We start from the raw sequence: 27724 nt of genomic DNA on the forward strand, positions 1-27724 counted from the left end.
ATATGTATGTGTATATATATATATATGTATGTATATATATATATATGTATATATATATATATGTATGTATATATATATGTATGTATGTATATATATATATATATGTATGTATATATATATATGTATATATATATATATATATATATGTATGTATATATATATATATATATATATGTATGTATATATATATATATATATATATATATGTATATATATATATATATGTGTGTGAGAGAGAGAAAGTTGGTATGTGAAAGCACGTGGTTGGATGTATAAAAGATAATAAGAGTGAAAAAACTACAGAAGGCTTGTGTTACATGGTTAAAGTATATATTTAAATTATGTCAGAAAAAATGTTATAAAATCTTTTTGGTATATAAACATTGTATTTTGAGAAATAACCGGTTTCGTGTTGTCTTTTCAAATTTCTCTACTTCATTGTAACGTGTTTGGAGCGAACACGTTACAATGAAGTAGAGAAATTTGAAAAGACAACACGAAACCGGTTATTTCTCAAAATACAATGTTTATATACCAAGAAGATTTTATAACATTTTTTCTGACATAATTTAAATATATACTTTAACCATGTAACACAAGCCTTCTGTAGTTTTTTCACTCTTATTATCTTTTATATATATATATATATATATATATATATATATATAGTATGTAAAAGTAAAAAGCTAATAAGTAACAAAAGTGTCATATAAAACATATTTTTCTCTTAGTCTTCTTAAAAAAAAAAGAAATCCCTAAGTTATTCCATGTTAAAGTTGTCGTATCGTCTGCGTAGCTTGCAAGGGTGGCTATCCGGGAACTTGAGGGCATATCTGAGAGGGCCACTGTAAAAAGCAGTGGTCCCAAGACAGTGCCCTGTGGAACACCGCTCGTTATTTGTGTTTTCATAGAGGTGGCTCCATTAGCCACTACTGCCTGACTCTCTTAAGTGCTACTGATAGCATGTAATCTAGTACAATCTGTTGCATGGTTGGGTTGCTGGCGACTAAACTGGTACCCCCACCAGGCTACCCTGGTGAGGTGGGTTGCTAGAAACCCAGCAGGATTAAAAACAAGACCTGTTGAAAACTCGGATGGACCTAGTGCAGGCTCAACGGCTATCTAGCAATAACACGGGTACGCAGAAATTCCGGGATGGTGTCCGGCGTACTGAAAGACCACTGGGAGTGAGGCGCCCCTCAGCTTTTGTTGAAGCATGTCTCTAGAAGGTCACTCTGATATAAAACCAGATATGCAGGGAATGGCATTGGACATTTTGGGGATCTTTGGTTTGTGCTAGAGATCATGATGTTCCCACAAGTCTGCGACTCATATTTGCACCAGACATCTTGCTCCGGCTTGTCTCTGGATTATGTCAATAAAGTGGAGAGGGTCAATGGAGGTGTTGCGCAAGCCTTATTGGACCTAAAACTCTGCACAGGCATTGCCGACCTCTGTTCGATATGTGAATTTTTTCCCCTATATATATTCATCTAATTTTTAGTATATATTTAACTTATTTTTAATATACATTTTCTTCATTTTTAGTATATATATATATATTTTTATTCGGAAGTTCTGCGGCAATGGGAAGGTGGTAAAGCATGCAGACCTGACGGGTTGGAAGCATGTAGTCAGCGATCTGCATGTAGGCAGCCCATGCTAGGTATAAAGTTGTCTTCTTGTCGCCCAAGACAGCGGTAGGATTTGGTTGCTGCATGGGTGTCTGAGCAGCTCCATTTGGAGAGGGCACTGCTCACCCGGAGGCCGAGGAGGGTCTAGAAAAGGTGAACCAAAAATTGCCTGTCTTTCCATATCTGGTCAGTTTAGCGCGACTGACGGATGTCCACCCTGCGCTCGAAAAACAAAGAGTCTTTTATTTATAAAATCTGGACGGAACTTAAATATTTCATGTTGGAATGTGCGCTCTCTGTTGGACAACAAGAGTGATTGTAGGCCTGAAAGACGCACTGCACTTGTTGCTTGTGAGCTGAACCGTTATAACATTGATTTAGCTGCACTCTCAGAGACTCGTATAGAAGGTGATGGTCAACTTGAGGAAGTAGGAGGAGATCCCTGGCCTGGCAGTGCTATCGAGAAGCACTACCTGTTCGAGATAAGCTCTACAGGCATGGCTCTAGAAATACTGAACTGATCTGCCTGAGACCATTTCCGACCTGTGGGCTTATGTCGAACAACTGTTGTCGCGTATCGGATGAGTTGGTTTATCAGCCGAGTCTATCGTTAATATTGCCCTGCCTCCTTCCTTCAAACGAGAAGGAAGAGCTGTTTTCATTATACTAGTGGCTATGGCAAAAGAATGTGTATGGTGAACGTGTTTGAAAGGCCTAGAAACAAACATTTTCCTCTCTGGTCAATCACTCATCAACTTTTTCAAGTATTACTTGAAAAGGAACGTGAGAGTAGAGAGGGAAGTTTTGTCTAGTGAATGTTTAACGGAAAAATGGGTGAATTTAGCAAGGATGGCACGTGTGAATGACAGAGGGATTCATAGTCCTATGAACCAAAGAGAAAGAGAGTACTTCACTCTAATGTATTTTTGTATTTCATTGCCCGAGGTTACATTAGTCTTTTCGTAGGCTTTTCTTTCCACGGATAAACCTTATATGTTTTTTCACCTTTTTACTCTTCTACTGTGATACATGATCCCTTTTGATCGTTTTTTTTTTCATTTTTTTTTTTTACACAATCCCTTTTGATCAGAAATCTATTTTCTCCTTTTTTTCTCGAAAAGAAAAGCTCTACATTGTACTTTGTCTCCTCTGTGTTCGGTCCTGTGTGGCTAATAAAGAAAGTTATCTCTTTGATTCTTTAGATGTGCTGGCCTCCTGATAATTAATCGATATTAATTAATATATGAACAATTACCAGATTTTATAATAATATCTATATATATATATATATATATATATATATATATATATACATATATATATATATATATATATATATATATATATAATTTCATTATTCTATTTCATGAAGTGATTGAAGCTTGAATGACGTCTCAAAATTTTATTTAGCTACATATTCATAATTTACATTTTTTATTTTAAATTGTTAAAATTTTGAGAAAAGGTTTCCAGTGAAAGTTTTGCTCATTTTACAGGGATCACACTGAAGTAACGTATGTACAAGAAGTTCCTTTGAAGATGCTTCATAAATTGCCTGAAGTAACTGGTATTCCATGCAAGGAAATTATAGCAATTGTTTTCCAATATGGAGCCAACTTTTCAGGTCCTGGGAATGATGTATTCCGAGAAGATCGAGCTAACGTTAACCCAGAGAAAGCTGATAAATCAAATTTTCTTCATCCTGTATTATATCATTACAAAAATCTACCGAGTGGTGAGTTTTTTTTATTATTATTTTAGTTGTCTATTTTATCTTTATACTTAAGAGGTGGGTCTTATATGATAATTGTATTGTAGGAGAGTCGGAGCAACTACTTAAAACATTTGCACATATCATTGTGTCTTTGTTTTATTTTATAAATAGTACAATACAATATTATAGTATCAGTACTCAGATTGTAGGTATATAACCGAAGACTACGATATATCAAAGTATGCAAGCTGCTACAAAATGCAACAAAAGTGAATATAATTGTACATGTGTGTTTTAAATTACTATTGTGACTATCACAATAATATGGTCTCATTCTTAATACACTGTCAGCTCAACTCACTTGTCAAGTCTGAAAGAACACGTAATAATTTTATTGTATCCAATTTTTAAAACTGGACTGAGTGTTACTGCTATTTGAATGATGATATCTTACACATGAATATCTCTTCCTAATGACAAACACTGAAATGGGATGTGTGAGAGAGACCAATTGTAAAGGAGTTCTTTACCTGGTGAGACATAATTATTTTCAGAAATCCCAGTTTAACTAAGTGTAGAATTAGGTTAAGTGAGTCACAAGATTTGATATTTATCTATGTGTTATCATTCAGATCATGAATTTAAAGGACAACTGGTTGCTATTTCAAGGAAGATAGGCACGTGTGAAGATACTCACTCATATGTTGATAGTCTTGGATCCCTTTGATTCCTTCTGCTTTAGTGTATTGGATCCTCAAACCTATTCAATGCTTAAAAAAACTGCTAAGTTACAGGAACATAAACACTATCACCAGTTGTCAAGCGGTGGCAGGGGGTTGAACACAGATACAAACACCACACACACACACATATATATATATATATACATATATATGACAGGCTTCTTTCAGTTTCCATCTACCAAATCCACTCGCAAGGCTTTGGTCGGCCCGAGGCTATAGTAGAAGACACTTTCCCAAGGTGCCACGCACTGGGACTGAACCTAGAACCATGTGGTTGAGAAGCAAGCTTCTTGCAACACAGCCATAGCTGTTAAAATATTTTGTGTATTATAAAAATATATCCAGTGCATTACACATAGATTTTAACAGCAAAATCTTGTGGACCCTGGTTGAGAACCAGTGGTCACCACAAACACAAAAGTAAAAACAAAGTGAGATGTGTGAGGTGTCATGTTTCGCCATTTTCTCAACGCAAACTGAGGAACTTTTTTGTGATTCCTATGCAGACAAATTTTTCTCATGTGTTTTTGTCCTACACTTTACTGATGTTATAGTCGAAAATAGTATTCAATCATGAATTTCTTTTACTGTTATTCTACCACTTAACATAGTGACAATTGACTTATCATTTCAGCTGATTAGCTATGTGCTCAAAGTTAGCTTTCTTTCGATCTGTAATGTGAAAACACTGAATTTTAAATTTGATTTCGTTTTAACCATGTGTGAAGTTAGAATCGATTGTAAAATGATATACAAAACAGTGTTAAAATGATATACAAAACAAATGTAAAAATAGAAGCCCAATGGAGCTATCTACTGAAACAGCTTAGTTCCCCTGATAATTCTCACTTTCATTAAAAACAGATAATATCTAAACCATATGAAGTGGATATTGTCAAGGTGATTTTGTGAAGTCATAATGCATTGAAGCATTCATAAAAGCAACAGCAATAGATTTCCATTGTAGTTTAGCTATTTCCATTACATTGTGCAGAATGTTGACTTTAATTCTTGTGTACTCAGCATTATAAAGAATGAATTCTTAAAAACCGAATTGCGTGTGCACACACTTGTTTATGTAATGTGTGTGTGTGTGTGTGTTTATTAGTTCAGTTACAAACATTAAACAGAAGATTCACTCAGTAACTATTTCATTTTCACAAGAGAAAGGTTACCCGTTATTACTTCGAAATTTCGGCTTAGTAACTAGAAACCACAACAGAGATTTATGAAAATATAGATCGTTTAATGTCTGTCATGGTTTCTGACTGTGCAAGCGAGGAAACTGAAGAGAATTTTCAGAAGTTGACCCAAACCTCATAGGCAGAGTATGTGCACAAGCAAATTCACAATACTTTCCTGCAGTCTTCTCTTGATTGACATTTGACGTTAATGGGTGACTCACTATGTCCATGTCTGTATATTTACATCTGTTGCATATGTATGCGCATGCAAGTATAAATATGTCTGTGTGTATAAGCTGTTATGTTCATCAATATGGCCTAGGATTCCACATACATGCAGAAATCGGTCTTGGCAGACATCAGTGGCACCAATATAAAAGAGGAAGAAAGAAATACTTGGTTATGGTTGTAGTGTTTTTTATTTATTGTTTGTATGCCTGATCAGATGTAACTTGGAGCTAATTAGCATCAAAATAACCAGCAACAGAAACTCTGAACAGTTGATCATACTCTTAAGAAATGTGTTACAGTGTGTGTTCGTCTCTAAGGGAAAAACCTCTCTAATCTCTATAACTATCATCCAAATGCTTTCCCTTCCAATAACTGAAGTTGATTAAAATAATCCATAAATAACCACCTTCTACATATCCTGAATTTATCTCCCTCCTCCTTATCAACATTATAGTCACTGCAAATACATCTATTGATGATTACCTCCCCTATGTAACTCATCAGGTTTTTATCTCCTGAGAACTTTGCCAAAAAGCAATGTTTTACTTGACGTAAGCAAAACTTTTACTGTATTGGATATGAGAAGCTTCTAGTTAAGCTGTGTAACGATGGGATATATCCATCTTTCATCTTTTGGATTGCAAGTTTGCTGTAAGACTATGCCATTATATCATATGTCAACAAGGCCTTCTTTCCACCAGCGTCTTTTTATGTTCATGTAAATTCTTATATGTATTGGTGTGTGGGTAGATGTGATTGGACGAATGCAAGAGTTATACATGATCTACTTCAAATTTCTTGCTCGGATAGTGCAGTAATCGGACAAGCTGTATAAGCGTACGCTGCATGATCCGGCAATCGTTCAGGCTCAGATAACATGGGTACTAAGGAAAAACGTTAAGGCACGTTCTCAAAGAGAAGGGGAATAATTCTGTTCATGGAATCTACGTTATGTCCCTTTAACTCGTTAACTGAAGAATATTGTTAATGTGTTATAACTATACCTAGTTAAGTAGGAAGAATCATGTAAGAAATGCTAAACTATATATATATATAATATCATAAAAAAGTAGGATGCAAAATGATCACGTACAGGCAGTTCGTTAGCCTCAAGCAAAGACATGGCTTGTAGAGATAACACAGAGCAGATAATACTCGATGAATAAAATTTATTAATCAAAGTATGTTGTGCACTGCATACCATATCGAATTAGATAAATTCCGATAAGATGACTGACCACATACAACTCCAATATATTGCAACAAAGGTTGCTAACTATGTGACTATAAATCGGTGCGAATGAAGTAGTTAAACACATACTACATAAGTTTCCAAAGGATAAACTGAACAGAAGTTATGTAATTAAGTTATTACATATATGCTCTTCTTCTGCTACTCTTACCTATTGTTTATTAGCTCATTGTCAAAACATAACTTCAATGAACTGGGAAGAAATTACAACATCTACAACAGTGAAATGATGGGTTGAATCAAGGCTTGGTTAAGCGACCAATAAAATTCATTATCAACTCAAGAGGAAAGGGGTGTGATTTAAGGAGATCATTAGTCAGTCACTTAAAAGAATGAATATGGTCAGTGGGGAATGGATGTGAAGAGAACGAAGGAGATAAATATCAATATGAGATAATAAAGTTCAGGCTAAAGCACTGAGTCAGCAAGACTTCATTAGGAAGATAATTGAGCTCCATAAAGTCCTACATGCAGGCACCGCATACACAAATATATATATATATATATATGAATGTGTGTGTGTGCATGTAAAAAGAATGAAGAATGTACGTACAAGTATCATTACATATGTGCAAATACAAGCATGCACATATAAACACGTGTGCATACACATGCTCCCACACGTACATGTGTATCTATCTATATATATATATATATATATATATATAAAACAATATATGCTTCTGCACATCCCACCACATGTGTGTGTGTGGTTAAATGCTGGTACATGCATACCACCCCACCCACACATATCCATGGATGTATACAAATATCTATGCTTACCTATATGCATATATAAAAATAAATACAAACACATACACACATACATATACCAATGCTATAAGCATATCCCATGAGAGTTGAGAATATTCTGCACGATGAACTTGGCATGACCAAAGTTTTTGCTTGGTGGGTGCCATGTCTTTAGACACCTGATCAAAAGTGTACCAGGCTGATTACATCATGGGAAAATCTGTCATTGTTTCAGGCAGATGCAGCCAGTTTCCTTGAATGTTTCCTAAACAGGGATGAGGTCACCACTTTGAGTCAGAAACAGACAATCCATGTAGTGAAAACACTCCTCCTCACCTGCTCCAAAGAAGGCAAACGTAGTTTCATCTGTAGAGGTGGTGGCCTCAATTTTTGGGGATGCAAAAGGAATTGTATTAATTGACTACCTTCAGAAGGGCCACACCATCAATGGCGAGTACTATGCCAACTTGTTGAGGCAATGATGAAAGGCTATCGAAACCAAATACTCAGGAAAACTGATGAAAGAGGGTCTTGTTTAATCAGTTCAGTGCTCCAGCACCTGGTTTCACTGGCTGCTGTGCTTGACTGAGGCTTTGAGCTGGTTGATCACTGTCCCTATTCTCCTGATTTGGGCCCATCTGACTATCATCTGTTCTCCATGAGAAAGCAGTTGGCTGGGAACCAGTATTGCAGTGATGATGATGATGTTATATCTACTTTTGATAACTTTTTTAATGAACATGATGAAAGCTTTTTTTTATCAGTGGAATCCAAGTACTACAACACTGATGGAAGAAATGTGTGGATCGCTAGGGAGACTGTTGGAAAATAAACCTCATTTGATTACATTCCATGAGTATCTTAGTCACTCAATGAGCTATGCAAAATAAGGAAACCTGTCAACTTAAGATTTTTGTCTATTTGAAAAGCAGAAGATATATTCCAAAACTATGTTCTACTACATAGAAAATTAACTGCATATTGCATAGGAAATTCAAAAGAGTATTAATTTTGGTAATACTGTTACAATTAATTTGAACTTGGAAGACAAATTAGTAGAAATGAGTTAAAGCTTCAGACTAAAAGTAACTTTACTTTTGGTGATGTACCTGATAGAAAATATGAAATTGAAGAGCAAGGAGGAAATATTTGAAAATTCAAGTCACAAGATGACTTTTGTAATACAAAAATATGCATTTTCCATTACTGTACAGTATAGTGTAGCAAAGGCTAAATTGAAACTAAATATATTTCGCACTTGTGCGTACGCATGTATGTGTGTGTAAGCAAGCATGAAATATTAGAAGCTGGTAATTACTATATTTTAATTCTTATTTCAGAAAAACAGATGTTAAATTTACGGTCAAAAGAGCTGCTTCCCACACCTGATGATATTCATCATATGGTTGAAGACTTTCTGACTGTTTGGGATACACCAAACAGCCATATTTTCCCACTTCGACGCTTTCTTGAGAACGTATTCAATAAAGATCTTCGCCACTTCTTCTCTTCTACATGTGCCAAGTTTCTACTAACTCTCACTTCGCTACCATTGTTCTGCGAACAATATTACATGAAAGGTCAAGGTCTTACTGGAAGTGACCTCTTGTTGGAGATGATTGAACAACAACTCGCTGCTTAAAATTTTGAAGACCAGCAAAGAGTTTAAAAATAACAAAGGCAAAATTCTTCCATTTGGCTTCTTTACATTCTTTCTATTTTTTCCCAGAGAGTTTTATTTTTATCCCATTATAACTGAGCGTTTCTTGCCAGAAACTGGTACTTCAAATTCGATATTTGTTCTACTGCATTAAAAAATTCAATAAAAATAATGAAATTCATCATTGTTGGAAATATATTTTTAAACAGTTTTGCAAAAATCTGTATATTACAGAAGTTATTTTTTTAATAGTTATTTTATCCACTACTGCATATGATGTGAATCTATTGTAGAAAGTGTCCATAATAAAATTTATGCTCATTACTGAAAAATATCAATAATAGTAATTATACAGTAACGCTATTGTTCACTTTGAACTAGGTCAGCAAGAGTTTAGCATCTTGGACTTGACATTAAAATGGTTACTGTATTTGAAGGCATATAAGATGGATTGTTCCACTACCACAAAAACAAAAAAGTTCCTTTGAGTCTTATATGCAAAGGTGAGCCTCTCATAAGCTTTAATGCACTAAAACATTTTTTTCCTAGATATGCACAACTGGAATTGGGGTGCATCTAATATGTGTGTGCATCTTTTATGCCATCAAATACGGTAGATCTTTTGAGTAAAGTATGAGATTTAAATTCAACTTCTTTTTCCATAAACCAATGGACTTGATATTAATAAAAATACAAATATCTATAATATTTGTTGGAATGTTTACATTTTCGTTCGAGTAGCTAATTATGTTAAGAACTTTATAAACGTTTGTAAATGTTTTAACAACATAATCTGCTACCTCATTACATAAAACACCTTGTAAACATGAGCTTTGTCAGACTATATGAAAATACTGATGAAATAAAGACTGGAGTTTTTAAAAAATGTCAGAAACAAAAAAAATGAAGTAAGGTATTTTATCAAGTTATCTTACAGTTAAAATTTGAAATAAAATGAAATTGTTGGAATATATTGTTAATTCTAAAGAAATCACAACCATCAGAATTTAAATTGTCAAAAATGTTTTAATGAGGTATCTGTTGTACAATACTATCAATTTCATTATTTTTAAAAGTTTCAACTTCTTTTAAGCTATGAGAAATTATTTTATTGAAGCCCTCAAACAGAAAGTGTCCTTTGAAACATGAACCTTTTAAAAAGAGAGGAAACCAGTACTTGTCATCTGGCCACATTTGATGATAAGGGATCCGCTCTATGCTGAACCAACGTGGATGCATTTCTAGTATTAAAAAAGAAAAGAGAAGGAGAGGAAAAAAATTAGGTCAAAGTATTTCAAATTTGATTCATAAAAATTCCTGTATAAATGAGTAACTAGTATTTCAGATAGCAAAATACAAACCGAAAGAAATGTCTCATGCATGAATGACTTTCTATTAAAGATATACAAAAGGATAGTTCTTTCCTTGATACAGTGAATTACTGCATCTTGAAACAAATTGGTTTCTAAGAGCTTCATAGAATTAGTGGACGAATGGTTAGAATGTAATGCAGATTTCCTCCAAGACTTGTATCTCCTAAATGGGACACAAATCAACAGAAGGGAGCATTTTCAGACCTGGTACTCATTTGGAGGACAGGGGGATGAGGCATTTAAAATCAAATATATATTTAAAATAACATATTGAAATGCCTAGATTTAGATTTGAACTAAAGACCTATGAACTGGTTACCTATTTTAATTCTATACTGGATTATAATACTGGACTACTGTGAATAAGTACAAGCATGACCAGGTGGTTAAGAAGCTTGCTTTTGAACTATGTGTTTAGGGGTTCAGTTCCATTGCATGGTTTGCTGTTGTTCTATATTATAGCCATGAGTTAAGTTGAGTAAAATTAATGGATGGAAACTGAAGAAGCCCAGAGAATGTATGTGAGAGTGCACATATATCATCATTTAATGTTTGCCTTTCATGCTGGAAAGACTGGGGGGGAGCCACAACAGATTCCATTGTCTGTTTTGGCAAGGTTTCTACAGCTGGATGCCTTTCTTAATGCCAACCACTTTACAGAGTGTACACATGTATATTTATATATACTGTGTATTTGTATTTCTCCCTGTCTTCACATGCATTCACTGACTGTACACAACAGTTTCACTGCTTAAGAGATAGTAATGTTTGCATGTCTGGGCTCCTTGATATGCTGCACAGTATTTGTAAACAAAAGAATTGTTCAAATGGTGCTGTCTGTTTACAACTGTCAATGCAACCATGTCCAGGCTATTCAGTGCTCAATAAACCAGGGGTGTTACCTTGCTTGCAAATGTGGGGTATCTAGCTCAATATAGTCTCACCTGACCTATGCTGGCACAGAAAAGAAATTCAGTTTTCACAGTTGGCACTGAGGTGTTTCCTTGGCTCAAAGTACATCACTTACTCCACTTATCTTCATCAGCTCATAATATGGATTGGGATTGTTAGTAAGTTCATATGGTGGCAAAAGTGTCTCACTCAACAACTTAGATCTCTATATTTGAAATACTATGGTGGTGGTGGTAGAGATTTAACCTCAGGTTAGTCCTGATCAAGCACATCTACAATGAAAGGCAATCCATCTATGACCATATTGTCCTTTCTCAGATATTATACATCCAGGATTACATTTTGCAAGATTTCCTTTCTTTTTGTTCTTTAAGAATTTAGACAGGTGAAAATACTCAAATTACATTGAATCACAAGAGCTATAACTTCAGGACTGACATTAACTCACAGAAAGCTAATGAAATATTCAATAATTTTACTGCTCACAGAAGTAAAATGTTCCATCTTGTGACACCTATTTACAAGTAGGTAAACTAAGCTGTAGGGAATTAAATACCACAATCGTAGTGACAGGATGTGAAAAATTCTTGAAAAAATAATTCAGATGATTTGATCATTTGTAGTTCAATAGTAGCAAGTACTGGAAGTAGCAGAAGAAAGCAACAATTTTATTCATTTACCTTCACTCTCTGCAGGAATTCCTTCAAAAGAATCAGTCTTAAATACATGAACTTCCATAATTTCAGGATTTCCCAAAAATTCAAAATCTAGCTCTCCAATTTTATCAAGACAACCTGCTACCAGACCACATTCTTCAAGTAATTCTCTAAAATTAAAGTGGAATATTAAAACAAAATTTTGTATCAACAAATAGTAAATATTATACAAAAGCAATATAGCTATTAACCTGTCTCAAATTGTATTTAGTATTACAAATTTATATTCTTAGAAAGACTGAACTTTGTAGGATACTTCAAACAATGGCTTTCATGAAAAGAAATAAGTGAATATAAAAAAACAAAAAACAAAACAATAAGTCAACACAGTCTGAGTCTAATTTCAAAAACTATTTCATGTAGATCCCTAGTTTATTGCAGATATTTTACATGATACCATAAATATATGTGTATAACTATGCAGTTTTGCTGTGATGACTGATTAAACACAAAATAAAATTGTCATATGCAATGTGGTGAAGCATATAAAACTTTTTGTTAAAAACATATTTGGCATTCATAATTTTATATCTGTCTTTTTTTTTTAAATTTTAAGCCTCTGATATAATTTTTATAAAGTGCATGAATGAGAGCGAACATGTGAATCAGTCATTCTGTATTGAAGAGACTTTAACAAGAATTAAACTTGAAATAGTTCAGTGGCAGATGATACTTTGTTATTAAAACAAATTTAATCTGGAAGAATCCTTAAAGAAAGAAATATTTACATAAATCTAGTGGTTAGGATTCCTGGCTTTCACATAGGCTTCCTGGCTTTCACATAGGCTGTCTGGGCTCAATTCCCAGCACGAGGACACATTCTTTCATAGGTGCAGTCATGGGTGTGCGGTAAGAAGCTGGCTTCCCAACCACATGGTTTCGGGTTCAGTCCCACTGTATGGCACCTTTGGCAAGTATGTTCTATTATAGCACCAGCATGGCTGCAATTTAACAACTGAAACAAGAAATAAATCCTTTTTCTTTTGTCTTTAAGACAGGGTTTATTTACCAAAGAATTTCAGACTGGAGGCATGTCTCTCATATAAAGGCCAAGATGAATAGCTTTAATTTTACAGACTGTTACAAGACTTAAACAGGAATGGAGAAACTGAAATCCATTGGTTAGCTATTACTTTTTTTTCCCCATCACATGTAGTGTCTGGAGGAAGAATTCTTACTCGTGCCCTTGGTAGGTCTTCATATATCATAGAGACGGATGTCAATGTTCCACTTGAACCTTTGCAAATCAACATCTGTGGGGAAACATGACCAAGGAGGGAATTTCTAAGAGCTAATATTCTGAAAAGGAGGATTATGCTTGGTGATTAGTCTGGGCCCTGGGCCCTGGGGTCTTGTATGAAACAAGAAGGATGAAATGTGTGTCTGAATAGCTGAATGGAGGTGACATAAGTCCAGCCAGTTCCAAAGAGCAGAGACAATTATAGTAATGGTTGAAAAGGAAGAGATAGAAGGTAGTACATGTGTACAGAAGAAGCTGGAGTGTGTCTGTGAGTAACTGAATGCAAATCAATAGAGAGATTACTTTTGCATGCAGATTAAAATGCTTGTGTGCAGCAGATGCCTTGTTCCAGATTTGAGAGCTATACTCCATTGTGGGTTTCACCTGAACAGTTTAGAGTGTCATTGCTTGTTGGGTGCTGAAGGATCTTCTGGGCATGAAGAGAAAGGCCCATTGTTAGGGCAGCAGACCTAGCTATGTCAAGGATGTGTTTTTTTGTCAGGAAAGATCCTCAGTGATAGTGATGCCCAACATTTGGAATGATTATGAAGGAAATAATTGCATGCTGTCCTTGATTAACTGGAGTTTGGCGCAGTGATGTTTTCTTGCTGTTCAAAAAGACAAGAATGGCATAACCTTATTAATTGGGAAGGTGTTTCAAACTCTCTGCTCATAGAACCATGGAAGAATAAAAGATAGTGAAGTCTGCTTAAGAGTGAGCATTGATTTATATGACAGCAAGAAAGACACTGATGTATGGAAGGAAAACTAGAGAACAAAACTGAACCCTGGAGTATACTGGGAAAGTCAGACTACAGGGTGTAAAAGAGCTCCATCAACACATGCAAAGGGATGAGAGATGGTTGAAGGATGTAACGGGGCAGTTTGCTGATGCCAAAGGTGACATTTTCTTCTAGTAGATGGCATAGAAAAGTCATCAGTAGATTTAAATTAATAGAAACTGCACTTGTGGTCATTAATGAGAGAGAGAGAGAAAGAAAAAAGAGAAAGACAGGAAGAGAAAGACAGAAAGAGAAAGAGGAGATAGATAGATAGAGAGAGAAAGAGAGAAAAAGAGAAAGACAGAAAGAGAAAGAAAAAAGAAAAAAGATAAAGAAAAAAGAGAAAGAGGAGAGAGAGAGAGAGAGAGAGAGAGAAAGAAAGAAAGAAAGAGAAAGAGAGAGAAAAGAAGAGAAAGAGAGGGAGAGATCCAAGGTGTTGGAATACACCATTGATAATGGCTGTCATATTAGAAATACTGGAAATGAGTGCGATAGGGTCAGAGATGGCAGGGTCAGAGAGGTTGTCTTTCTTGGGAACAAGGGACATTTTTGCAGGTTTTCAAAGATCAGACATCTGTCCTCTTGCACCTACTCTACAACATTATTCTAAAAATATACAATCACATCAAGAAAATCTTAAAGCTATGAGACAATGCATGATTAATTCAAAACAATGTGAATAAATGAGTATTAGATTGGACAGAGTAATCTGAATGCTAAAGGATTAAAAATATAATCGTAGACACACTCCCTAAAATGCTTTTGATCATATCTATGTTCATTCAGAAATCCCCTTTAGAGGAGGAAGATGAGGAGTAGAAAAAGCAGCAGTAGCACATGAAGTTTATGCAAATAAAAAAAAAAAGAAAAAGATAAAGTAATGAAATAGGTAACATGTTTAGCCCCAGGTTACTCTTAAATGTGCAGACCTTAGGATCAAAGGTATACTATCTTATCTTTATTTCAGGCAGTGTTCCAGGGATATTATTAGTTAAGCATCTTTAAGATGGTAGTGCATAATTTGGTGGGAATGTGGCTGTTCTTTCTAGCAGGTCGTGTAACTGCACAGAAGTTCCACTCATAGTCACCATATATCGGGTGATAATCACCATATAAAATATCAGATGATGGTACAAACTGATTTGCTTCATAGTTCATCTCTGATTTATAGATATACTTATCTCTACACCTGAGAATGTATTTTAATTTTGTTTTTCTTACCTCTTGGCTCCATCTTCAATGGTTTCTTCTCCAACTTTTACTTTACCTCCAAAACCATTCCAGTTGCCTTTGCCAAAACCACGTTTTTTCATACCAAGTAGCACTCGACTTGACTCTCTGATAAGAACCAATGTCAGAATCTTTCTGCTTTGAGCTTGGCACATTCCTGAAAGACATAGATATAAAGATTATTAGACAATGAGAATGATAGTTAGAAAAAGGAAAACGAAAAAAAAAGTTATCCCTGGTGTTCTGAGAGCAGATTATGATTAAAAGCAATTTAGCAATAATCATCCCAACGTTTTAAGGGGCTTATATGACTACACACTCATATCACACCCTGACATTGCAGAGTGTGATTAGGCTGCTACTTCTAGCATGTAGGCCTTTTCATTCACTTCAGAAAGAAAAAAAGCCTGACAGAAATTTGATTTCTTGAAATACTGAATATAAGATTATATATTAAAACCATGTAAATGTAACTTGGAGCTGAATCATCATCATCATCATCATCATCGTTTAACGTCCGCTTTCCATGCTAGCATGGGTTGGACGATTTGACTGAGGACTGGTGAAACCGGATGGCAACACCAGGCTCCAGTCTGATTTGGCAGAGTTTCTACAGCTGGATGCCCTTCCTAACGCCAACCACTCAGAGAGTGTAGTGGGTGCTTTTACGTGTCACCCGCACGAAAACGGCCACGCTCGAAATGGTGTCTTTTATGTGCCACCCGCACAAGCCAGTCCAGGGGCACTGGCAACGATCTCGCTCGAAAATCCTACAGGAGCCAGTCAGGCGGTACTGGCAACGGCCACGCTCAAAATGGTGCATCTCATGTGCCACCCGCACAAGAACCAGTCCAGGGGCACTGGCAACGATCTTACTTGGCTTGCCGGGTCTTCTCACGCACAGCCCATTTCCAAAGGTCTCGGTCCGTAGTCATCGCCTCGGTGAGGCCCAATGTACGAAGGTCTTGCCTCACCACCTCAGCCCAGGTCTTCCTGGGCCTACCTCTTCCACGGGTTCCCTCAACTGTTAGGGTGTGGCACTTTTTCACGCAGCTATCCTCCTCCATTCTCACCACATGTCCATACCAGCGCAATCGTCTCTCTTGCACGCCACAACTGATGCTTCTAATGTTCAGCTTTTCTCTCAAGATACTTACACTCTGACGGGTATTCACATTGACATTACACATCCAACGGAGCATACTGGCTTCATTCCTTGCGAGCTTACGTATGTCCTCAGCAGTTACAGCCCATGTTTCACTGCCATGTAGCATGGTTGTTCGTACGCATGCGTCATACAGTCTGCCTTTTACTCTGAGTGAGAGTCCCTTTGTCGCCAGCAGGGGTAAGAGCTCTCTAAACTTTGCCCAGGCTATTCTTATTCTAGCAGCTACACTTTCAGCGCACCCACCCCCACTACTAACTTGGTCGCCCAGATAGCGGAAGCTATCGACTACCTCTAGTTTTTCACCCTGGAATGAGATAGAAGTTGTTTCCTGTTTGTTTGCAGTCTTTATTGCACCTGAACATCTGCCACAAACAAAAACTAACTTGCTAGTTAACCTGCCTTTGATGTTGCTGCACCTCTTATGTGTCCATAGCTTGCACATAAGAGGTGCAGCAACACAACGCATGGTAATAATAATAATAATAAAAATAATACTCTCTACTATAAACACAAGGCCTGAAATTTGGAGCATGTGTGTGTGTGGGGAGGGGTATGATCTAATCGATTACATCAACCCCAATAAATGAATGATACTTATTTCATTGATCCTGAAACAATGAATGGCAAAATTTGAACTCAGAATGTAAAGGACAAATTAGCACTAAGCATTTTGTCTGGTGTGCTAATGATTCTGCCAGCTTACTATAATAATAATAATAATAAATAAAAACTGCTGATCTACTGTATATAAATAGTAGAATATTTATTTCTTATTGCCCACAGAGGGCTAAACATAGAGGTGACAAACAAGGACAAAGGGATTAAGTCGATTACATCAACCCCAGTAGTTTTCAGGGGAGGGGTTAGTCAATATCATTGATCCCTTGAACTTGACTGATAGTTTATTTTGTTGAACTCAGTGGGGACAAAAGTTGACCCTAACAAGATTTAAACTCAGAATGTAAAGAGCTGGAAGAAATACTACAAAGCAATTTTTCCACAATGCTTTTATGATTCTCAAGCATTTTATTTGACACAATTATTCTGTCAAATTATTGCCCTAATAATTAAAATAATAATTGTTGGACCTAACTGAGATAAGGGCTTGAGGCTTCTAGCGATTTGCTGTCAAACTAAGTAAAATCATGGCCATCCATACGTACAGACATGTCCTTTATGAACCATTCTTTTAGTTGCTTTTATGGCATAGAGGAAAGATTAGGTCTATCTATTCTTTGGCATGCTGGTCCCCACACAACACAAGACAATAGGAAATCTATTTCACATATCTGTCTAAAAGTGTGATTTAAGGTATTTAAGATATATATGCAAATATACCCGAATTTCAGTGTTAGTTTTAATTTAATAGCCATAGTTAAAATATTTAAAATTTCCTCTACGATACAAGGGAGACAACTACAAATTCCAACAAAATTGTTTTTGACGCCATACAATATTTAGGAAAACAAACGCATGTATATATTAGTTTGTGACGTTATATACATCGTAAAGATTTGAGAAATATGTACGTTATTATTAATTAAATCCTTTCAGCAATGTATTTTCAAAATAGTATAAGCATAGGTAAACAAACTCCACTTGCGAAGACCTGTTGAGGCAAGTGAAATCGAAATCGAATTAAATTCGACGACTGGCACCCATGCCAACGTCGTCTCCTTCATTGGACACGAAACTCAGCTTGCGAAGACTTATTGGGGCAAGCGAAATCGTGATGGCACCTGTGCCCAGCGACGCCTTTCTGGCACTTGTGCCCGCGGCATGTGTAAGGACTTTCGAGCGAGATCGTTGCCAGTGCTCCTGGACTGGCTCTTGTGCGGGTGGCACATAAAATACACCATTTCGAGCGTGGCCGTTGCCAGTACCGTCTGACTGGCCTTCTTGCCGGTGGCACGTAAAAGCACCCACTACACTCTCTGAGTGGTTGGCGTTAGGAAGGGCATCCAGCTGTAGAAACTCTGCCAAATCAGATTGGAGCCTGGTGTAGCCATCTGGTTTCACCAGTCCTCAGTCAAATCATCCAACCCATGCTAGCATGGAAAGCGGACGTTAAACGACGACGACGATGATGATGTAATATGTCAACACAGAGCAATTTGTTCAAAGCAAGATTGAATGTGATAAAATGTCATAAAAGTATTTGTACAATTAGGTAATATTTCAGAGCAATAATATGTCTACCTTTATTCTTATACAACTTGAAAGCACAGCAAAATAGAAGGAAAATTAGTTATACATGGTGTCCACAAAGTCTGGGTACATGGGGATTAACACATACTTTAAGAAATTATTATTTCTTATATTTAATTGTTTGTGTTATGATTTGTATACATGCATGTATTTTTATTTAAGTGTGTGTATATGTACCTATAAAGATGTCGACATGGTTTATGCTTTTTTTTTTTTTTTTTTTTTCGTAAGGAGAGAATTTTGTCTCCACATTTTATTACCTAGGGAGATTAAATACTGACCAGTTTTTCAACCTCGTCAGTCACCCACGCGGGTCTGCGTTTTTAAATATGTGTGTGTATTGTATGTTTATATGTATAAGTATACACCCACACCTTTCTTCACCATTGCTTCTTTTGCTTGTCGTTTCTGTTGAAGTTGTTCTTGTAACTGTTGCCATAGTCCATGTTGTTCATATTTTTATTTTCTTTGATTTCTTTCGTTTTTCTCTTATCTTCCTAGGAAATTTGACGACAAGCTTCTTTCATTTACTTTCTTCGTTTCTTTTAAATATATTCAAGGTACACCACAGGCTTGTGGCCACTTAAATTCATGGGCCTTGGGAAACCGCCCTGGCTGACCCCACCTTTTCTCAGTGGGACTGTATATACATACATCATCATCATCATCGTCTAACGTCCGCTTTCCATGCTAGCATGGGTTGGATTATTTGACTGAGGACTGGTGAACCAGATGGCAACACCAGGTACCAATCTGATTTGGCAGAGTTTCTACGGCTGGATGCCCTTCCTAACGCCAACCACCCAGAGAGTGTAGTGGGTGCTTTTACGTGCCACCGGCACGAAGGCCAGTCAGGAGGTACTGGCAACGGCCACGCTCGAAATGGTGTATTTTATGTGCCACCAGAACCAGTCCAGGAGCCCTGGCAACGATCTCGCTCGAAAATCCTTACACATGTCACAGGCACAAGGTGTGTATGTGTGTGTGTGTTTGCAAATGGACTCTTCCCAACAGAACTATCTTTGAAAAAGCTTTCTCAAAAAGAGAATACTTAAGATTTAACTCTACAACAAATCTTCAAAATTGTGATGTTTGTTTTATATTATAAAGATAGTATTTATATTAGTTCTTAAAATGTTCTAAATGTAAATTGATCCCAAGAAAAATTAATAAGATAAGACTTTTATATAAAGCTCACTTGAAAAAAAAATGTTTTTTTTTTATATATGGGAGATAATCCAAGTTTTTAGTGGGGAGACAACCCCATTGTTTAATTGGGGGGGGGGGATAACTAAAAATTACCATAGCTTTTCCCAACCAAATTTGAGGCCTTGTACCTATAGTAGAAAAGATTATTGTATTAAATGAAGGTAGCAAGCTGGCAGAATAGTTATCACGCTGGGAAAATGCATAGCGGCATTTCTTGCAGGTCTTAACGTTCTAAGTTCAATTGCCACCGAAGTTGATTTTGTCTTTCATCTTTTTGAGGTTGATGAATTAAATGTCAGTTGAACATCAGGGACAATGTAACCGACTAAGCCCGCCCCCAACAAATTTCAGGCCTTGTGCGCATTATAGAAAATATTGTTATATTAAATGCACTGGATCGCAAGGACAATAACAAGGACAAAATGTCTTGTGGTATCCAAGACCCTTTATATATGCATTCATGTCCTACTAGAAGGCAACTTTGGCTCTCAAACTTTTGAGATCAATAAAGTACTTGTTAGTTTATTGGGATGAGAATAAGCTATACTTTCTCTAAAATTGGTGACAGTTTGCCAATGTAAGAAATTATTAGGAAACAGAATTAAGGTAGCAAGCTGGCAGAATCATTAGCATGTGAGGCAAAATGGCATTTTGTCCATCTTTACATTCTGAGTTCAAATTCCGCCATGCTCGACTTTGCCTTTCAACCTTTTGGAGTCGATAAAATAAGTACAAATTGAATACTGGGTCAAGATATTCAATTTATCCCCCTCCTTGAACTTGCTGGCCTAATGCCAAAATTTGAAAGCGTTAAGAAACAGAATAAATGAAGGAAGAGAAGAAATGAAGCCTGGAAAAAGAACAAAGGATACCATCATTCCTTTAACATCCACGTATCCATGCTTGCATGGGTCGGACAGAATTTACCAGGGTAGATTTTCTACAGCCTTTCCTGCTGCCATATTTACCTGTTTCTAAGAATGTAATATTTTCCTGCGGCCAAGCATATTTTTGCAAAATACTGGAAATTAACAACACTGCTAGTTATAACAGTGATACTCATTTACAGCTAACATGCTATATCAAGAGAAAGCAACACACACAAGCGTATACATTTGTGGGCCTAAGCTATAGTAAAAAACACTTGCCCAAGGTGCCCAGCAGTGAGACTGAACCCAAAACGATGTGATTGAGAAGTAAACTTAACCTCACAACTCCACTTGCACTTGTGGATAGCAATGGGAGAATATCAAACAAAATGCTGTGATACTGGTATTTAATAAAATACACATCAATGAACATTTCCTTCCCCTACAATATATATAATATATATACATACACACACACATATACATAAATAAAATCATTATAATTAGCAGCATTCCATCTGTTCTGAGTTCAAATTCAGCTAAGGTTGATTTTATCTTTTATCCTTTTGGGGTTGATGAAATAAGTACCAGTTGGGCAACGAGGTAGGACTGTCCCCCTCCTACAAAATTTCAAGCATCGTGCCAACAGTAGAAAGGATTATTATTGTTATAATTAAAGTGGTGAGCTGACAGAATTGTTGGCACCAAGGACAAAATGCTCGGCGGCATTTCTTCCAGTGCTTTATGATCTGACTTACTGCTGATGTCAACTTTGCCATTCATCCTTTCAGGGTTGATAAAATAAAGTACCGATCAAGTACTGTGAAGTGGGGATCGATGTTATTAACTAATCCACCCCCACCCCCGCCTAAAGTTGCTGACCTTGGGCCAAAATTTGAAACCAAAGGCTAAATTGTTACCATATTGGTCAAAACAGCTAACAGTATTTCTTCTAGCTCGTTATGATCTTAGTTCAAATTCTGCAGGGGTAAACTTTGCTGTTCATAGTTCGAGGTAGGGTGTATTAAAATGAAGTACCAATTTATTACTGGAATCAATGGCACAACCTTTCACCTCAAAATTACTTGCTTTGTGCCAAAATTTGAAAGTAGCAGCCACAACACTACTACTAAAGTGACAAAACCATCAAGAACTGGACTGAACAAATTGCTATACAATAATCCCTTGCCATATTGTGGTTTATTATTTAAGCTTACGTTGATTCCTCTGTGATGTTGTTTTGCATTTATAATAAAATAACTATATACAAATTATGAAAATAAAAAAATATACAGCCTATATATAGGCGCAGGAGTGGCTGTGTGGTTAGTAGCTTGCTTACCAACCACATGGTTCCGGGTTCAGTCCCACTGCGTGACACCATGGGCAAGTGTCATCTACTATAGCCTCGGGCCGACCAAAGCCTTGTGACTGGATTTGGTAGACAGAAACTGAAAGAAGCCCGTCGTATATATATATATATATATATATATATGTATGTGTGTATATGTTTGTGTGTCTGTGTTTGTCCCCCCAACATCGCTTGACAACCGATGCTGGTGTCTTTACGTCCCCGTAACTTAGCGGTTCGGCAAAAGAGACCGATAGAATAAGTATTGGGCTTCCAAAGAATAAGTCCTGGGGTCGATTTGCTCGACTAAAGGTGGTGCTCCAGCATGGCTGCAGTCAAATGACTGAAACAAGTAAAAGAGTACTGTTTCTACTTCGTGGATTTTCACTTATCACAGTGGGGTTTGGAACCTGCTAGAGTCGAGGAATTACTGTATTTGTTCTTGTTCATCCTACCAGTTTAAAATTCATGGATATTACAGTTATTTAGAAAACATCAAAATTGCTGGAATCCCACAGAAAACCATGAAATACATAATTTCATTTGAAATTCTAAATTTTCTTAAATGTCTGATTGTCAAGATGGTGTTAAGTTCACGTAAGTAGTATTGAAGATGCATTCTTAACCCATTACCTCCCATAATTCTATTAACTGGAATTTTCGTTATGAAACTTTGATTTCTAGCATAAAACAGCCTTAGAAACGTGCTGGAATGATCAAAATAACATTTTAAATAGAAATAAGTGCGATATTGGGTGAAAAATTAGCAAACCTCATTTGAATATCAGAGCAATATACTTAGTAGATATAGCAAAAAGGTTAGATATGTGTAAATATTGACAGAGAATTACGAAATTTGTAATTTTTAAGTGATTTCATATGAGATCACTGGTAGGTAATGGATTAAGAGAAAACATCTATGAAATCTAGATTCTTTATTGTACACTTAACATCACTTTCACACGAGAATTTGTTATTTTTATCTTTACATCAAAATGTAAACAATCTAAATAAGGAATAAAAACAAAAACAATAGCTATCATATTCCCTTATAGTACTGCTATTGTGCAATTACATTTGGTAAAGCTTTATCAAATTTCAAAACTTCATCCTTATTTTCATATAAGTACATACAGCTTAACTTTAACTCTCAATCCCAGTGAATGAAGTAGAGCAGTTTCCATACTGACCTCCTAAATATATCAGTGTGTGTGTGTCATGCTCTTTTAGTGGTTTGTCATTTTGACTGTGGCCATGCTGGATCACCACCTTAAAGGGTGTTAGTCGAAGAAGAAACTGACACCAGGACTTATGCTTTGTAAGCCTAGTATTTGTTCTATTGGTTTCCTTTGCTGAACTGCTAAGTTATGGGGATGTAAACATACCAGCATCGGTTGTCAAGCGATGGCCGGGGGAGGGGGGCAAACACAGACACACATATGTATCCTATTATAAATTTGAGCAATGTTCCTGTCGAAGCAAAAAATTTCACTCTATGGCAGGAGCGAACCCACCTACCACAGAGAATAAACATACAATTTTGTTTGTAAACGAGCAAACACAAAAAATCCGCCAAAGGCAAGTGAAAATGTCGCAATGCTGAACAAAAACCTGCTGAAAAAAATACACAACAAATTATTGCTCAGCTGAGCAACAAAACCGACTTACTTTGGCGAGTTCTTCAAATGTTCTTTGTTTTCATTAATTGGACGGAGAACAGCTGACCCACATCCACCTCTGTTCACGGAAGCAAGCTTCTTACCACACACAAATATTGCAAACTAGCAGAATTGTTAGCACACTGGGGAAAATGCTTAGCAACATTTCGTCCATCTTTATGCATTGAGTTCAAATTCCAATAAAGTCAACTCTGCATTTCATTCTTTCAGGGCAGACAAAAACTAAGTACCAGTTGAATACTGGGATTGATGCAATTGACTTACCCTGCCCACCCTCTAAATTGCTGGCCTTGTACCAAAATTTGAAACCAATACACACACACACACACACACAGGGTGTCCATAAATTATCTTTATAATTTGAAAAATTCTGAGGAAGTGAAAAATAAGGAGGATAACTCAGCAGAGTTTATTGGCAACCAAACAATTTTGTTTGAAACATCAGAACACTTCTTCTAAGTGAACTCTAATGGTTGCATACAACACATCTAGAGAATACAGTAAAATAAACTGTGGAAGTTGTGAAAATAATTTATGAACACCTTGTATAGATATCTCATAGGTTTCATTTTTAATATCCACTTTTCCATGCTTGCATGGGTCAGATGGAAGTTGTTGGAGACAGATTTTTAATGGCCAGCTGTCTTCCTGTTGTTAGCCTTCATCTGTTTCCAAATAGAAATTAATATTTCTCCACAGCCAGAAAAGTTTTTGTGGAAGACTGGAAACAAAAACACTGGTTGTAAGACAGTGACACTCAGAACTATTGTTTGATGACAGACACACACACATCTTTTGTTTGTTTCAGTCATTTGACTGTGGCCATGAAGAGGTATCACCCTGTAGGGTTTAGTGGAACAAATTGACCCCATAATTAGGTTTTGATTTTTAAAGCTTGTTTATTATTCTATTGGTTTCTTTTACCAAACTGCTGAATTACGGGGATATAAACAAACCAACACTGTTCGTCAAACATTGGTGGGGATCAGGAGCAAACAAAATCTTGCACACACATACATATAGCTATACAATGGGCTCCTCTCCATCTATCAAATACATTCACAAGGCTTTGGTTTGCCAAGGGCTAGATACTTGCCTAGTGTTTCCTTGTGATTGAAGAAAACTGTATGCATGTGTTTTAGCTTGAATACATACACGTAAGTATTGCAATTTACAATATTAATTACTTGAGAAATGTTTAAGTTTATTTTTGACTTCACTCCAAAGTTTATCAGTCAACTGTTTAGCAAATTCATCCTATGGTCAAGAAACCCTTTGTTTAAACTGTTACATATGGTGACTTATGTAGTAGAATAATGATATTGATTGTAAAGGAGTCAATAAAATAAATCTCAGACAGGTACAAGGGAGGACGGAATCTACCCTAGTTTTCTTCTACTATATTACAGAGTAAAAAATAAAAAAAAGATATTGATTTGTAACACTGACACACCTGGTTTCACGTAATTGCACCAGTTACAAGAAATAGCTAGATTACCTAACAGTTTAAAAAGAAACTAAGACGAGACTGGAATGCTTGGAACATAGGTCTACCTAGTCAGAAATGAACAAGATCTAAACTGCAACACTTAGTACTTTTTCTATCCAATTTGGGAGCCTCTATGCAGTCAACAGACTTGTTAGAAATAACTGTCAACTTACCTACATATCCGATATATGAACTTGATAGACGAAAGATTTGATAAGACCGTGTATGTATGCGATGTGTGAGTGTGTGTTTACTGATAATAATCCTTTCTACTGTAGGCACAAGGCCTGAAATTTAGGGGACGGGGGCTAGTCGATTACATTGATCCCAGTACTCGACCGGTACTTGTTTTATCGACACCAAAAGGATGAAAGGCAAAATTTAAACTCGAAACGTAAAGTCTGAAGAAATGCTTTTAGGCATTTTGTCTGGCATGCTAACGACTCGACCAGCTCACCATCTATTACTTAGTGATAATAAAGTATTTGAATTAACAGCACTTCTAGTGATGAGCTTTATTTTTTTCATTTCTATTCAATAACGAAAGTATTCAACAACGAAAGTGATACGTTATATGCTTTCGTTTACTTAAAACGACAGTATAAGTCTTAAGCAATAATTCTCTGTGAAAAAGAGACTGCGAGTAACTACTCAAGATGTGTCCAAAAGATAAGAAAACGAAGTTATATTACATTAACAATACACCCTTATCTGTCGCTGATATTACGAAAAAGGCTATTTCTCAAATACTTATATGATACGAGTTTGTTTGACTCATTTACCTTATCCTGATATCAATTCATGTAAATATTCCACTGAAATTAAATACAGTTCTTTGGAACCAATCAGTAACAAAGATACACACAATTTACAAATATTTGCAAAACATTACTGCAAATTCCTGGGTTGTCTTTTAGATAACTCACACACTATTATCAATAGTTACAATTTCTAAAACCATTGTGCATAATTAATTCACAATAACAATTAAACTTAACAGTAATAAAAAATTCAAAAAACATATTCACCAGATCTCGTAATGTAAATAAAGCACTCCTCCAATGCAGACCGGTTCAAACGTTTGGCGCCACAACTACCTTAATAACTTTCTGAACACTAAAGAGTTTCGTGGGACAGGAAGTTGATCCAGCTCTAATGTCCTTTCTAAAGTGTTTTAGTTCTAATTGCTTTGTGTTCTAGTATCTATGGAAAAGAAATCGGTGGCGGAATTTTTTAACGAAGTATTAATACTATCAGTTAAGAGCGAGATGATGACCTACATATTTAAGTCAGTCTATTGGCTTGTATATTTTAATTAAAGTATTTCTTTTGGAATAAAATAATGCTACGTAGCAGAATGTGATTATATTCCAATTTTTTATTTGAATGTAAAAGTTATCTCCCCATAGTATTAATAAAATGAAAGTGAAGTTATATTTTAGGGTTGTAAAAGTTATCTCCCCGTCGACACACTTTCGATAATGATGTTGGTCTTGCATAACGGATTTAATTCAAGTCGTTAATAGCATGTATCAACATATTGTTTATAACATTTCGTCGATAACTTCTGTTGATCAATTTATTTTTTCCCTTTTTTCTCGTTTAGAAATTTAATAATTTTCAGTATTCCTACAGATGTGTGCATCCCCCTCCACGAATTTGTTTCCTCATAACTTCCAGAAAAATGGATATTTTTAAATGAAATTTTCTACAAATATGCTTCAGATGGTGTAGATTCCGATTATATCAGAAATTGTTGTGAAAAAAAACAAAAAAACATTCCTTAGGGTAGGAAGAGGACTTTCGAAAAATTCACATCTGTAGGCTTTGTTTTCAGGAAAATGGGTATTTTGTAACGAAATTTCTTTCAAATACCTCTCAGAGTGTGTAAATTACGATTACATCGGAATTTGATATGAAATATAAAACAGTGAGAACATACATTCTAACACACATCACAATTTTTTTCGAAATTTCAAGTTTCATCTGTTTGAAATGAAATTTTGATATAGAAGTGGAAAATAAAGTTGTTTTTTCTCTTTCTTTTTTTCTATTAGAGTAGCTAACTACTACGGACTGAAATAAATATAATATATGTATAAGGTAAATTAACTGAATGTTATTTATCTCTGTAATAAAAATTAGTTAGATATCAGTTACAATTTATAAAATTACTAGATTGACTTCATTCTAAGAAGCTACATCTCGCTGCAGGTTGCTAAACTTTACTGTGGAAGGCTGGTTTCCTTGTAAGTAACTGGACTGTGCTGCATATTGCTAGAGCTTGCTGCACTGTAATTATCAGCACAGAAGCCAGATTTAGCATA

At 35.9% G+C, this 27724-nt stretch overlaps 2 protein-coding genes across 2 annotated transcripts in view; one reads left to right on the forward strand and one right to left on the reverse strand.

Annotated features, from left to right (window-relative positions):
* LOC106879038 (FAD-dependent oxidoreductase domain-containing protein 2) overlaps positions 1-9352 on the forward strand; it is a 138156-nt gene extending 128804 nt beyond the window's left edge. The window contains exons 8-9 of the mRNA XM_089363373.1: positions 3114-3369; positions 8852-9352. Of these exons, the coding sequence (XP_089219499.1) occupies positions 3114-3369; positions 8852-9153 (558 nt within the window). The 3' untranslated portion in view covers positions 9154-9352. The remainder of the gene's footprint in view (positions 1-3113; positions 3370-8851) is intronic.
* Positions 9353-10177: 825 nt separating this feature from the next.
* LOC106871882 (oxidized purine nucleoside triphosphate hydrolase) lies at positions 10178-26791 on the reverse strand. The gene is made up of 4 exons (XM_014918635.3): positions 26426-26791; positions 15416-15581; positions 12137-12282; positions 10178-10412 (listed from the first exon to the last, which is right to left on the reverse strand). Exons 2-4 carry the CDS (start codon positions 15577-15579, stop codon positions 10198-10200), a joined length of 525 nt encoding a protein of 174 aa, XP_014774121.1. The 5' UTR covers positions 15580-15581; positions 26426-26791; the 3' UTR covers positions 10178-10197.
* Between the last annotated feature and the right edge of the window lie 933 nt (positions 26792-27724).

Source organism: Octopus bimaculoides, chromosome 1, assembly GCF_046866305.1.
Source record: "Octopus bimaculoides isolate indiv1 chromosome 1, ASM4686630v1, whole genome shotgun sequence".
Lineage (NCBI taxonomy): Eukaryota > Metazoa > Mollusca > Cephalopoda > Octopoda > Octopodidae > Octopus > Octopus bimaculoides.